The sequence below is a fragment of the Bos indicus x Bos taurus genome, chromosome 26 (genome assembly GCF_003369695.1).
Source record: "Bos indicus x Bos taurus breed Angus x Brahman F1 hybrid chromosome 26, Bos_hybrid_MaternalHap_v2.0, whole genome shotgun sequence".
Lineage (NCBI taxonomy): Eukaryota > Metazoa > Chordata > Mammalia > Artiodactyla > Bovidae > Bos > Bos indicus x Bos taurus.
In genome coordinates this window covers 14,699,483-14,714,157 of record NC_040101.1, presented here as the reverse complement: position 1 = coordinate 14,714,157, position 14,675 = coordinate 14,699,483, and the positions used below count along the sequence as shown (strand labels likewise).

Genomic DNA, 14,675 nt, shown 5'->3' with positions numbered 1-14,675 from the left:
ATCCCAAATTTGGGGGGAACCACACTGTTCTTCCTTCTACGGTAAAATTTCACCTCACTAATCTCCCAGAGGAGGGCGAGTAGCCGGTTCTCTGCTGGACATCGCGGTATCCACAGCCAGCACACTGCTCGGCTCAGGGCAGGTAAACATCAGCCTAACGAACCAATGGCGGAGTCCTCCACAGCTTAGGGAAGGACACCCAGCGTTCTTACAACCTCCCCAGGAGAGGGGGCCGGCACAGGCCGCCGCTCGGAGGAGCTCCCTGATCGCGAGGAACGAGGGGGAAAGTGGGGAAGGCCTGATGGCCCGAGTCCCAGCGGCACCTGAGAACTGGTGCCACCCGGGGTTCGAGTCCCCAGCTGGAAGCGGAGGGGCTAACCCTCTCTCACGTCTCCGCAAAAAGCGCTTCGTGAGAGTGTTAACCGTTTCCCCATCTGAAAACCGTCAGGGAAACACGTCCTGGAAAACAACGCCAGAAGGGCGCTAGTCTCAAGAGTAAATAAGCCCAAAACCCGGGGTGGGGGGGGGCGGGGGGGTCAAAACCTCAGGGACAGGGAGGGCAGAGGAGCCATTCGCGTCTGCCGCAAGCAGGAAGAACCCAAGGCAGGAAGCACCCAAGGCAGGAAGCCTCGCGAGATCTGAGGTCGGCAATCTCGCTGCGTTGCCTAGCGACAGGGAGGACGCTCGCGGGCCCCCAGGCTAACCCCCGCTTGTAGCCTTAAATCTCCTACCATGGGGGAAGAAGGCGGCGGCCGCAGCTGTGGGAGCACTAGGGAGCTGCAGAAGCTGAAGCAGCAGGCGATGGAGTATTACCGCGAGAACGACGTTCCGCGCAGGCTGGAAGAACTGCTCAACTCCACCTTCTACCTCCAGCCTGCCGACGTCTACGGGCACCTGGTAGGGACCTGGGACCAGAACCCTCTTCCCTCCAGCCCCTCTCCCCCCGCCCCGCGCTGCGGCAACGCGGGGCGCTTGCGCCGCAGAGTCGCGCACGCGCGCCGCGCTGGGTCCCGGCTGGGTTGACGCGGCGCGGGGATCCTGAAGGGAAGAAGCGGAGCGGAAACCTGGCTAAAGGAATCTCGAGAGAGAAAGTGGTGGACAGGAAACTGCTGGAGGAAAGAGGGCTCTGGGCAGATTTGTAGCTACTGCGCGACAGCTCAGGGGCTGGCAGGCATCCTCACTACCTCTGGGCGGACCTGTCCGGCTGCCAGTTACCTCCTTTAATCACAGTCCTTTATACCTCATAGCTCAGTTTACCAACCTTCAGCGGCCTCCTTTTGACCACGGAGCGAACGCATTTGGCTTTCGCTACAGCGTAGCCTTCAGCCCACCCCGGGGCCTCGTACCCAGCATCGCTGCCAAGTTTCGGTCGATTTCAAACCTCGGCTCCTTGGCTTGTGGGCCCTGCGTGCGCTCCGGGGATCCCCGTCCCACCTGACCAGCTCGTATCTAAACTTCAAATTCAGATCAAAGTCTTGCCCCCTTCGCCCTGGACTGATCGTCCTGCAGCGGCCTTGTAGCACCCCCTATTTTGTATTGAAACCCTTCCTAGGCAGCTTGTGAGCTCCTGTGGAGAGGGGTGGGGGCGGCGGGGGGTGGGTTTCGCCTTTTCACATACCCCTTAGCTCCTCTGCTCACCATCTGGCGTATATTTAGTCTTAAAGCCGTGGGCAGTTGAAACAAAGGCAGGCGTTTTCTCACTTCCAGACCCGTAAGTACTAACCAACACCCACCTTCTGAAAGGTATCATGGTTGGAACTGGTAGGGATTCGCGCTACAGTGAGGCAAAATGACAACACCAAGCAGAGTATGTAAGTGCAGTAAAGAAGCAGTGTGTCTACAGGGTTCAAAATCACGTCTTGTCAGGGCAGTTAATATAGGGTATGTTCCACAAATATTTGTTTTTTTTCGGTCTTGGCCGATACATCAAATCGGGGGAGGGGAGAGGGGAGGTGTTTATCGACGCACCTTGTGTTATGTGGTTACTGTGATATCACTTCATCCCTAGGACCGCGGTGAAGTAAACCTTATGATTCTGTATTACAAATAAAGGAACCGTGGCCCGGTGAATTTAGATGGTTTTCTCAAGGAACATTGTGAATGACAGAAATGAAACCAGGTCTGTGTCCCTAGTACCTAGCACAGTGCATAGTGGACACTCACGGTGAATAAGTGAATGCAACTCCCAATTCCATTCTCTTTCCACAGTCTCTTGCCAGAGGAATTCTTGAAAGTTAACTAGTCCAACTTCCTCATTTTAGAAAGACCCCAAGCTCTTGTCTCACAATGAATTAATGCAGAAGTGAAAACTGGTGACTTGGACTCTTGCCCCCAGTGTAATGCTCTTCCCAGTCTATTAGGCAGCTAGGGCTTTGGTTTGCACAGCTCTTTGGGAACTTCTACCTCAATTAGGGACGAGGGCCACTGATACATAAAATAACTGGAGTAATAGATAGGGTAGTTCAGAATTGTGTGCCAGACTGAGGAATAGATCACTGTGTGTTTGTTAAAGAAACTCAGGGGTGGGCAAGATCCCTGTGGGCTGTAGCATGTGGGAATTTTGGCTTGGGCTTTGACGAATGTTCAGCAGTTGACATAAAGGCACCTCCATTTCATTTTCTTAGTTGCTGCTCCAGTTCTTCTCAGTTGCTGTCCCAGTTCTGGCCCTCTTTATTCTCTCCCCCTCCCCCATCAAGTTCCTCCAACTAATGCTGCCAGAGTAGTGTTCCTCATCCCAAATCTGACCATCATTCTCTCACTCAACTTCCTGTGGTTCCCTCTTGCATGCTTAGTAAGATCCAACACATTCCAGTATGTGCGACTCACAGTGCTTGCCCCTACTTTGGTACACAGGCTTATCTATGCTTCCCTCCCCTGCTCCTCTTCATGGGCCTGCTGACTTTTTTTAAAATGTGAAGTTTCCCAATTCCCTCCACTTCGCTTATCCTATTCTGCCTACCTAAAGTATCAACTTCTCCCTGTTGTCTGCCTGTGGAATACTACACAACCTCCTGTGTCCAGCTCAAATGCCATTTCTTCCATGGTTCTCTTACATAGTAGAAGAATTCAGGGATGGGAGAGATCCCTGTGGGCAATAGCAATACTATTAGCTCCTTCATAAAACTTATGATTAAGAGTTTGTGATTGGGAATCGGGCAGATTGGATTTGATCCTTAGCTCTGCTGCTTTGTAGCAGTAGTGAACTATTAAATTGATGGTCCCCAATGGAGAAGGAAATGGCAACCCACTCCAGTGTTCTTGCCTGGAGAATCCCAGGGACCGGGGAGCCTGGTGGGCTGCCGTCTGTGGGGTCGCACAAAGTCGGACACGACTGAAGCGACTTAGCAGCAGCAGCAGCAATGAACCACACCACCAGAATGAACAGTCTTATGGAAGTCCCTCCTATATTGACTGGGGTCGTGGCCTTATGACTTGCTTTGATCCATAGGACCTTGGCAAGTATGATGCAAACAGAGGTTTGGTAAGGGCTGGCATGATGTACTCTTGGAATACTCCCTCTTGGAAGTTAGTCATGCTGAAGGGAAATCCTATTGCCATGCTAGAGAGAGTGAAAGAGAGAGAGATCCAGTAGAGAGAGGCCCTAGCAGATGTGAGAGACCTTCCAGATGTGCTGTGAGAAAGACAGATGGCCTGGGAGCCCCTGGATGTTCCAGCCGTCCTGGCTGAGACACTGCACATGTGAATGGAAGCATTTTGGGTACTCTGAATTGGGTCCAGCCTACAGATGACTGAATCTGTATAGGAGACCCCAGGCAAGATCAACCAAAGAATTGCCCAGTTAAGCCCAGCCTAGATTGCAGAATCATGAGCAAGTAAATGGCTTGAGCCACTAAGTCTGTTAGAAAGCAGTAAACATTGGTGATTTTAAGACATTGGTTAATGAAGACATTGGTTATTTTATCTTGGACAGGTTTCCTTCTGGAGTTTAGTTTGCTCATCTTTGGAACTGAGGTGATACCACCTTATAGAGTTGTTTTGAGAAGTTAATAATATAACGTATACAAAGTGTCCAAGGTTGTGTTAGACAGGTTGTGTCTGGCCTTTATTCATGTATGCAGGATTCAAATTTTATTCTTGTTTTCAGTTGCTAAGTCATATCTGACTCTCTGCAGCTCCAAGGACTGCAGCATGCCAGGCTTCCCTGTCCTTCACCATCTCTTAGAGTTTGCTCAGACTCATGTCCATTGAGTCAGATGCCATCCAACCATCTCATCCTCTGTTACCCCCTTCTCCTCCTGCCCTCAGTCTTTCCCAGCATCAGGGTCTTTTCCAACTAATCAATTTATGAATCCCAAATATACCAGGCACTGTGGAATGTGATACAGTGATAAACAAGACCAAGTCACTCCTTTAAGGTACATAAACATTTGAAAAAGTTAGTCCCATTTTCCTCCTTACCCAATATGTGGTACATTGTAGGTGCTCATTACTTGTTGAATTGAACTCACTAATACACAAAAGTTAAACTAGATAATATTTTTCTTCTCCTATTTTATTAACTTCATTTCAATACTTACTCTATACCTGGGCTTCCGAGATGGCTCAGTGGTAAAGAACCCGCCTGCCAACTCCAGAGACTCAGGAGACTCCAGTTCAATCCTTGGGTCAGGAAGATTCCCCTGGAGGAGGAAATGGCAACCCACTCCAGTATTTTTGCCTGGGGAATCCCATGTGCAGAGAAGTCTCACGCGTACAGTCCATGGGGTGGCAAAGAGTTGGACACAACTAAGCGACTGAGCACACGTGCACACACAGTAATATACAAACTGTCATCCTTAAAATGCATGGATGGCTTGAAAATTGGCTTTTGCTTTAGTTCTGCTGGGTATCACCTCAGTGCTGGCACATTGCCGATGGATGTGAGATGACCAGTTAGGTAGGTTGTGGTCATTGGATTTTGAACTGAAAGATCAGAGGCCTGGTTTGCTATGTGGAAATAAAGAGTGAATAACTGTCTGAAGATAAAAGAGGGTGAGGGGGTGGGCCTTCTCTCGCCCCTCTTCCTTCTCTCCCAGCTCCCAGCCCTCTGCACAGGGGCCCAGTCGTGAATCTTTTAATTTTTGTGTATCTATTTGGCTGCGCTGGGTCTTTGTCCTGGCATGTGGAATCTTTTTTTAGTTGCGGCATGTGGAATCTAGTTCCCTGACCAGGGATGGAACCTGTACCTCCTGCAGTGGGAGCTCAGAGTCTTAGCCCCTGGATAAGCAGGGAAGTCCCTTGAATCTTTTTACTCAGTCTCCTTGAGAGGATATTCTCCCTCAGCTTCATTCTCTTTCTTCTGTTTCTTGGATCAACTTCCAAATGACCTCTGTTCTTCCACATCAATGAAACTGCTGTCACTAAGGTTCCAACAGTCCTCTTTGAACATGTAGTTCTATGCATGAACTGATGGTAAATGAAGTACAGCCTATGTATAAGTCTTCACCTTTTCAAATACCTGCCTTGTAGGGAGAAATGATAATGAACCCACTTAAGGCTTCTTGGGTTTGAATGCATCGCAGTTTTCTAGAAGCCAATTGACTTCAGCATCTTGGATGGAAGGATAGGTTAGGGCCCATAAAGAATGAACCAGGACCTTTAAATAAAGACATGCCTGTGAGTTTCCCATGAGAGTTCAATAGACAAATTGCCCCATGTACCAGAGGCTAAATCCAAGTCTTTATGTTCCCACAGAGCTGCTAGACTAATCCCAGAATGAGGACATTCACAGAGAGGTTTACTAGAAACTAGAGCAAATGTGAATGACCTTTCAAAGATAAACTAGATGTGGTATTTTTGTGTTTTTTTTTTATGTGTGTGTGTGTTGAAGGCAAACTGCTTTTCTAAACTTGCAAAACCTCCCACCATATGCAAAGTTGTGGGGAAAAATGTGCTGGATGGACTTGGGCTTCCAACCCTCCAAGTGGAAATATTCTGCACCATTCAAAATTTTCCCAAGGTAGGAAGCAACTTAAACCTGTTCTTCTCTTTGTCTTGGCTCCACTGCATTTATTAGCATTTACTGTCTAAATAGTGGGAAATTAATGTTTCGAAATTCAGTGTCTGTGAGATACACATACAGTATTTGTAGGCAGTTATGAACACAAAGCATGAATCATACAATCTGCCATGATGGTTTATTATGTGCACTGTTGGTACAGACCTGAAGGTGATCTGAAGATTGAGACATGAAATGGGGCAAAAATAGTTTTAAAACTCTGACACTGCTAATGTCATGAGTTCTGTAATCTGCAGATAGGGTTATAGATTCATGTATTTACATGAAGATTTACATAGATTTGGTGGCTCAGATGGTGAAGAATCCGCCTGCAGTGCAGGAGACCTGGGTTGATTCCTGGGTTGGGAAGATCCCCTGGAGAAGGGAATGGCTACCCACTCCAGTATTCTGGCCTGGAGAATTCCATGGACAGAGGAGCCTGGAGGGCTACAGTCCATGGGTTTGTAGAGTCAGACACGACTAACCGACTCTCACTCACTTACATAGAATTATAAATATGTAGACTGATCTACGTGAAGAAAAATTCATTGTCATCCATGAAAATAATTATGATTAAATCTGTCTCCTTTTTTGCTATTTTTGAGAGAGGCAATGATAGAAATGAAGTTCAATGTAAGGTTTTTATAAGACTTATTTTAACAAGGTAATAATTTTAAACATTCCTTGAAGTCGGGTTCCACCGTGTTTCAATAGCTATAAAAATATCTCAAAGAAAATTACAGATTCTCATTTTCTCTTTGAAATTGGTGATAAAAGATCATGTACCTTAAAGTTGGATACATTCAATTTCCTATTTCCTGTGAAAGGCAGGGAAAATGTAGAACACATTTATATTGTTTTCAGAACATATGTTCTGTGGTGATCGCAACTCACTTTGAAGCCCACGAGAACGCTTCACCTGAGCTCGTTGAAGCCGAGGAAGTGGAAAGGTTGGATGCTGTCAGCACCGCAGTGCAGTGGGTCAACGAAACTCTCACTGAGGAGCTCCAGGGCCTAGTGCCCTCCAGCCAGGCTGAGGTGGATCAGGTGCTCAGGTAAGTATGAAACTTTGAAACGTTAGTGTCCAGTATAATCATGTACCTACTTTCTTTCCATTTCACCTGCCAATGAAACAGGTGTGTCCAATCTGTAGGGTACAGTTGGGAAGTCAATTAGGAAACATATGCTAACGCATCAACATGCAGCATAAAATGTTGTTTTTCTCCTGAAAATCCTGTTATTAAACTTTTACTGTGTAAGGCTACGTAAGGTCTTTTGGCCTCTTTTTATGCATAGTGCTTTCCTAGGATTCAAAGTTTCTCTGGAAAAGGATCAAGAATTCAGACATCATCTTTTTCCACTCTGTACCTCCTCACATGCATCATCCCCATGAGCCTCGCTTATCCTTTTATATGACCCAGTGGGTGGTGCTTATGTTCTGATCTCCAAACACAGCCAAATATTCCAGGCCTTGCCCACAGGTTGACTCTAAAATGTGCAAACCAAGGAAGTACGGCTATGTGAGCATAGTTCACATAGCTAATCCAACCACGTTGTGGGTTACCATTACTTCTCCTTTTGTGTGGATCAATGCCACAGTCCTCGTGGCCAAAGAAGGTCAACTGGACTCTCTTTCTTTAAAGTTTTATCATTTGCTTAATTGTGTGTAACTTCACATTTTAGTTTGCATCAGAGTTGTATCATGACCTTATAAGAAAACTTTTTTTTGAATAGCTTTTTACAGGTTTTGAATCCTATATAATTTTGTGTGACTTCTAGTTATGTCTTTTATAAATAGCGTGTGCGTGTGCATGCACATGTGCGTGCTCAGTCGTGTCCGACTCTTTATAACCCTATGGATTGTAGCCCTCCAGTTTTTGAATGCTATTCCACTTTGTGTGTGTGTTATTTGCTATTAACATATCCTTAATTGTTTTCCTAATCCCTTAGTCATACCTTCTATTTCATTACATTCCTTTTTTTCCTGGAACTTTCCCTCCCAAATCTCCCGTCTTGAGTTGTTCCTCTCTAGCCCTACTACAGAGATGCCATAAGATATCCCTTCATTGTTCTCCTGTTTCCTGGATCCCATATCTTCCTCTTTCTTGAATTGTTGGATTACATCCTGTAAAAGTAAGGTTGAAGGCTTCTCTCATGGTACACTGGATAAGAGTCCTCCTACCAGTGCAGAAGAACACAAGTTTGATCTCTGGTCAGGGAAGATTCTACCTGCTGCCGAGCAACCAAGCCCACAACTCCTGAGTCCAAGCTCTGGAGCCTGAGAGCCACAACTAGTGAAGCCTGCGTGCCTGGAGCCTGTGCTCTGCAACAAGAGAAGCCACCGCAAGAAGGCCACACACCGCAACAGAGTCGCCCTCGCCTGCTGCAACTAGAGAAAATACTCACCCAGGAATGAAGACCCAGCACAGCCAGAAAAATATATAATTTTTTTTTTAAGTAAGGATGAGAAAAGAGTATTTGGGATATAAATTTTTGTAAGGGTATTCTTACATGTGTGAAAATGTTAGCATTTTGCCTTCATGTTTGACTGTTTAGCTGAGTATAGAATTCTCATTTGAAATCTGTTTTTTTCATTACTTTAAAGGCACAGCCCCACCAGCATCTGATGCAAATTTGATTCCCAAGTCTTTTTTTTTTTTTTATTTTGGCTTGTTGTTTTTTTGTCTCTGGAAATTTTTACCCTCTTTTTATTCCAGGAAGCTGAAATTTTATTTAGAGGTACCTAAGTTGGGGTTCCCCAAAATTTTTTAGCTGTTCATTTTAAGCACCCACATCAAATTAAAAAAAAGTTAGTCCTGCATATAATGCTATGTATTTCACTGTCTGTGCTTGCCTCGTTTTTTGTCTGGTGGTCATTTATTTATTATTTATTCAAAAAGAATAAATGACCATTAGCCTGAATAATGACCAGAAGCCCTTAATCAAATTATCTCTTCAAATTTTACTTTAAAAATAATAAACAGGGCTCAGATAATTTTTAAAATGAGCACCCGAAATCTTTAAACATTTATTTCCAGGCCAAAATGATTTTCAGTTCTTGAACACGGTTTTATAACAGTGTCATTTTTTAGTCTCGGAAATTGAAGCAGATTTGTTCTTAGGTAGCTTAAAAAGCAGAGTTAGCTACTGAAATATTTTAGGGTCAGCACTAAAATGTGACCAAAGTTACAAGCGATCTTCCTAAGTAATCTCATTATAAATCCATACTTTCTTGCCATTAAGGACATTCTTTGAAAATAAAGTACAAGAAGATAAGGAGAGAAAAGAATTGGAAAAGAACCTAGAAGACTCAACAGCGCTTTCACCCCAGCCGCCGCCGCCACCACCTCCTCCTCCACCTCCATCCAAGAAAAAAGGACAAAAGCAAGGTCAGTGGCTGATCGTCTTGTAGAACCTTAACCATAAGTGACAAATGTGGGGGAAGAAAGGCTGAAGCTTGGACTGCCTTTTCAAGGTCAGGTCTCTCTGCTGCACACCTGGGTTGGGTTCCCACCAGGCACCATCCATCCTCCATGCCATTTCCTTGCTTGAAGCTACAATGTTAGGTCAGCACGGTTTTACCCCATCTTGCCCTCCATTTTTATTTGTAAGATAAAAAATATTTCTTACCCAGATGTAAGCACTTAGTAAACAAAGTACTCTGAACAGTACTCTCTGCCCAAGGGCAGAGAGGGTGGGGGGTGACATGGAGACCTTCAACTGCTTCTCAAATTTCCCATTAGCTCATCAGAAAGCCACTCCATATTTTAAAAATTAATGGTGTCCTTTGATATACACAACCAACATTTCTTCAGTCCCAGGTAACATTAATGAAAACTGTCTTTGGAAGACCTTGCCATTTTAAGGCATATAACTGAAGTTATCATAGCCCTTTGCTCCATGCCTTCTAACATACTGTTCACCTCAGTTCCTCTGATATATTAATTCCAGAGCTGCTGCTAGTGTTGTAACAGTGTTTTGTATGTCCATCCAATTACAACACTCCTTGAAGGCACGAATCACGCCTCATTCAATTTAGAACCGCCAGTTCCTAGCATGATGCTGGGACTAGACGAAATACCAGATGAGTGTGGATTCCACTGAGTAAGAAAGCACCAGACCACGGGCCAAAGGGATCATGAATACAAGGTCTCTTACTTCATAGTTTCAGATGCTGAGGTCCAGACAGAGGAGGAGAGTTGCCCAAGGCAGAAAAATCATGTTAAACCAATCTTCTGGAAGGTGGGGATGGCCGCTGCTGAATCATAGGCAGAGACCACCAGTGGGTGTTCATTTGGTGGTTTCTTTTGACTGATAGAACATGGAATGTAAGACGGGAAGGAGTAGGAGGGAACCTTAATTTGCTAAACATTTAATGTGTGCTGGGTGCTTGCACATCTGACTCCACTTACCTTACATACCTGACTCAGGTCAGCAGCTGTGGGAAAGCAGAGAACAGGAGGGGAACAAGAGATTTATTATGGACGCTCTGGTGCCTGATCAGACTAAGTGTCTGAGAATATATGAGGGTGAAAGATGGCTGGGGATTCTGAGTGGATGGTTAGATCTGGAAGGAATTCTTCATAGAAAAAGACACCCACTTGGGGTTGGCAAGCAAGATAACCAGTTAGATATACACATGAGATGTTCAACACAAAGCTGGGTATGCAGGAGCGATGGTGGAACATAGAAAAACAAAGGGTTTGGAATTCAGAGACTGTCCAAATGGTCTCCTTAAATTCACGTTCTGCTGGATGTGGGGCAAGTCTTTAAGCCTAAGCCCTCATTTAGATGAGATAACAATTTCTACCCTATATGACTGTGGAAGGAGTTAATACTGAATATTCTAAAATGTCTTCAGCAAAATCCATGGCTGGGGACTCTTTGGACATTAGAGAGTAGTGACATCAGACAAACTTCTCGGGGGTGGAAGTAAATACGTTCTTCCCAGCCTCAGTTTTCAGCCTTTGCATCTGTAAGTTAAACATTGAAAAATACAGTTTTATCATAGTCGCACTTTTGCTTTCTGGAAAGCAATCTTTTATCAAATTTTTTTTCTTCAGGAAGGATGGAGACTTCTGCAGAAAAACCAATCATACCTGCAGAACCCCCTGAGCCTGTCCTCTGTGGCAGCATGGCCATAGGGGCTGTGTCACTGGCTGTTGCCAAAGCCAGTGCTGTACTGGACAATAATCCTCTCTACCTGAACATTGCATTACTGAAGCACCACCAGGTTAGTGCCCATTACACACCTTTACAAGAACCATGAGTGTCTCAACACGAATGAACCATGTTTCTCATTTCCTCTTGCTTCCCTGCCCCACCACCCCCATTTCAGGAACAGCCAGAAAAGCTAACTATACCTCTTCTGATGGTGTCGCTGGTCAGCTGTGGGAAGTCATCACCTGGGAAGCTGAATTTGATGAAAGAAGTGATCTGTATACCCCATCCTGGATTAACAGCTAAACAAGTACCTTACATTATCTCAAAGTACCTTTTCTTTAAAAAAAAAATCTTCATCATTAGTGAGTTTTTAGTGGATGACCCCAAGGCTTATGATACCAATGGAAAAATAATTAAATAAAAAATGAGAAAAAAATTTAGGAAATTAGGGAAGCAGGAAGAAAACAAGACCACAAATGAAAGGGGATCACATTTAGACCACCTTGGATCTCTGGCTGTTTGTAATATTGACTCATGCTAGAGGATCACAGTTGAGTTTGAGCAAGCTCCGGGAGTTGGTGATGGACAGGGAAGCCTGGTGTGCTGCAGTCCATGGGTCCCAAAGTGTTGGACATGACTGAGCAACTGAAATGAATGGAGAGGCTCACAGAGAAGCCTTGAGAGTGCTAGAAGGATGTTCTTTGGGGCAACTGAGATATCTTTATTTACTAGTCTATACACAATGGCTGCAACAAGAGGAAGCTGGCACTTTCATAGGAGCCCTTCTGTTAAGTAGGAACTGCAGAGCCTAGCAGATTGCCTGGCACGTAAGAGAGGTTTAGTGCATGTTTATGGAATATGGAAGGAAGGAATCCTAAGTGGCATGTGTACTACTCAGAGGTCTGTCAGTGCCTCACTGTTCTTCAGTGGCATAAATGAGTCAATATGCCTCTTTATATCTTCATGAAATATCCTGCCAATTAGGCATTAGGCAGAACTAAGCATTCGTGTTCTGTAGTGGATGTTTACAGGAAAAGGACAGGAAGCTCTGTCCCTTCTGGGCAACATAGTGACTGATACTTTATCCAACATAGTGAAAATCTTTTTTTTTTTTAATCTCAAGATGATTTCTTTATGATAAAGAATTCTTTTTTTTTTTTTTTAAGGGAAATAGGCATTACCTCGCTTTTATCAGTTTTGGAAGACTCAAATTTATATCTGGCGCACCATCTGTCAGATCCCGTGCAGATCCTGGTGCCAGGATCTTTCCTTCAGTTAATATCTGTTGTGCTATTTGGGTACCAGAGCGTTTGGCATGCCATTCTTTGTCTGTCTCCATATGCAGATCCCACCATCAGCAGAATACATCCTCCCCCTTTCTAAGTGACAGTGGATTCATACTAATTCAAACACTCCCCTGAAGAAGCCCTTGATGACCTGGGACATGTGTTGCAAGAAGGTTGGTCGGGAGACCATGAAAGAGAGTGAAGTTAACGTGACCCAACCAACTAAACCAGCCAGTTCTGAACGGTGAAGACAGGATAACGAGGAAGAGCCTCTCATTCATTTTCACCCAAATAAAAATGGAGAGTTGAAATTAGCATTTAATCCTCTGATATTGTAGGCCATGTGTAATTCACTACCCAGGATGTCTAATCAAAGACCCCACAAATATTCTGAGTTAGAAATATTCATGTGTGGTGTAAGTGTTTATATTTAAAATTCTAGGCTGCAGTTGTGAAGTGTGAAGTGAAAGTCACTCATTCATGTCCGACTCTTTGAGACCCCATGGACTATACAGCCCATGGAATTATCCAGGCCAGAATACTGGAGTGGGTAGCCTTTCCCTTCTCCAGGGGATCTTCCCGACCCAGGGCTCGAACCAGGGTCTCCTGCCTTGCAGGCAGATTCTTTATCAACTGAGCTATCAGGCAGTTGTGGAAGATCACGGTTATTCTGCTTACAGGGTGTAGAGATGCTTCTGGAAATTCAGAAACACATCAACAAAGCAATTGAAATGGTATGTAAAGAGGATATATGGTATGTAATAACATGCTTATATACCTTCTGGTGTTGAAATTATAGTTCATATGCAACATGATCAATATTGTTGCTACAGATAGAAAAACGTATTCATCTTCTTTGGGTTTCCCCCATGACCCAAGCTCATACGTTCCCTCATTGGCTATGGGGCCAGTTTCTAATGGAATTTAATCATCTCATTTTGATTTCTGAGGCAGATGGCCCTGTGCGAAGATTGTGAGGGAAAGATCTGGCCCCTAGGATCATGAGAGGCCGCTTGGTATGATGGTGAAGGCACGGTCACATGTGCCTGCTCAGAATCCCAGTGTTGGGCAAATGAATACCCTTGACTGAGAAGCCCTTGGGGGGGATGTCACAGAGGCTGGATGGGGGCAGCTGTAGAGGCACCAGGTGGTTCCATCATATTCTTTTTTTATTATTAATTTAAATCGGAAGATGACTGCTTTACAACGTTGTGTTGGTTTCTGCCATTCAACAGTGTGAATCAGCCGTAAGTATACATATATTCCCTGCCTCTTGAGCTTCCCTCCCATGCTACCCGCATCCCACCCTTCTAGGATGTCACAGAGCGCCGGGTTGGGCTGCGTGTGTTATACAGCAGCTTCCTATTAGCTGTCTTACACATGGCGGTGTATATGTTTCAATGCTACCCTCCCAATTCGTCCCACCCTCTCCTTCCTCCGCTGTGTCCACAAAGTGCATCTCTGTCCACGGACACATCAGGAATACCTGTTCAGATGCAGGAATGTACAGTCATGTTCTGACTGGGGTCGTGCACAGTGCACAGGCTGAGGGGCCCGATCCTTGTCTTTAACTTTGGAATAATGCTGCATTTATAGAGAAGCTGAGAGTCGGTGCAGAGAGTTCGCAAACACCCCCTCACCCCAGTTTCCCCCAGGGTTAACAGGATACATCACCGAAGCACATTTATCACAACTAAGAAACCAAAAGGCTGCGTTACTACTAACTGAGCTCTAGACTTTATTCAAATTTCACTGGTTTTTCCACTAACGTCCTTCTTCTGTTCCAGGATCCAATCCTGAGCCCACAGTTACATAGTGTGAGGCTTCTAAACTACATGATTAGGACGCACTAGCTGATTCTCCTGCAGGATGGGGGCCAAGTTGCCATCTCGAAATGTTGTGAAGGAACTTTGGCTCCAGTGCAATCTTGCCAGCGCTGAATCAGTGATGGGGGCAGGTGGCTGGGGCCCATGCCCTACAGTTGATCAGAATTGCTTTAAGCGCCTGGCTACCCACTCCAGTATTCTTGCCTGGAGAATCTCATGGTCAGAAGAGCCTGGTGGGCTACAGTCCAAGGGGTCACAAAGAGTCGGACACCACCGAGTGACTAACACTTTCACACATTCATACTGGAGCCGGTTTCCGGGGTGATTTCCAGGAGGCCAACTTCCTTATAGGTGACCAGCCTGCAGAGACTCAGACTTGGGCAAGTTAACCCTCACCTTGCC

The 14,675-nt window shown here is 45.1% G+C and overlaps 2 protein-coding genes across 6 annotated transcripts in view; one reads left to right on the top strand and one right to left on the bottom strand.

Moving 5' to 3' along the window:
- HSPA12A (heat shock protein family A (Hsp70) member 12A) overlaps positions 1–883 on the bottom strand; it is a 173,163-nt gene extending 172,280 nt beyond the window's left edge. The window contains exon 1 of one of the 2 annotated variants that reach the window (XM_027528416.1): positions 814–883. Coding sequence is in view for 1 of the 2 variants with exons in the window: in XM_027528415.1 (XP_027384216.1) it covers positions 732–734 (3 nt within the window). In the remaining variant the exon portion in view is untranslated. The other variant, XM_027528415.1, reaches the window with a different exon arrangement.
- Positions 1–14,675, top strand: part of ENO4 (enolase 4) — a 34,459-nt gene that overhangs the window by 6,212 nt on the left and 13,572 nt on the right. The window contains exons 1-7 of one of the 4 annotated variants that reach the window (XM_027528420.1): positions 3–897; positions 5,831–5,959; positions 6,863–7,053; positions 9,242–9,387; positions 11,062–11,231; positions 11,337–11,468; positions 13,128–13,181. In XM_027528420.1, the coding sequence (XP_027384221.1) occupies positions 733–897; positions 5,831–5,959; positions 6,863–7,053; positions 9,242–9,387; positions 11,062–11,231; positions 11,337–11,468; positions 13,128–13,181 (987 nt within the window). In that variant the 5' untranslated portion in view covers positions 3–732. Of the gene's footprint in view, positions 1–2; positions 898–5,830; positions 5,960–6,862; positions 7,054–9,241; positions 9,388–11,061; positions 11,232–11,336; positions 11,469–13,064; positions 13,182–14,675 lie in introns of those variants that run through there. The other 3 variants (XM_027528419.1, XM_027528421.1, XM_027528422.1) reach the window with 3 other exon arrangements.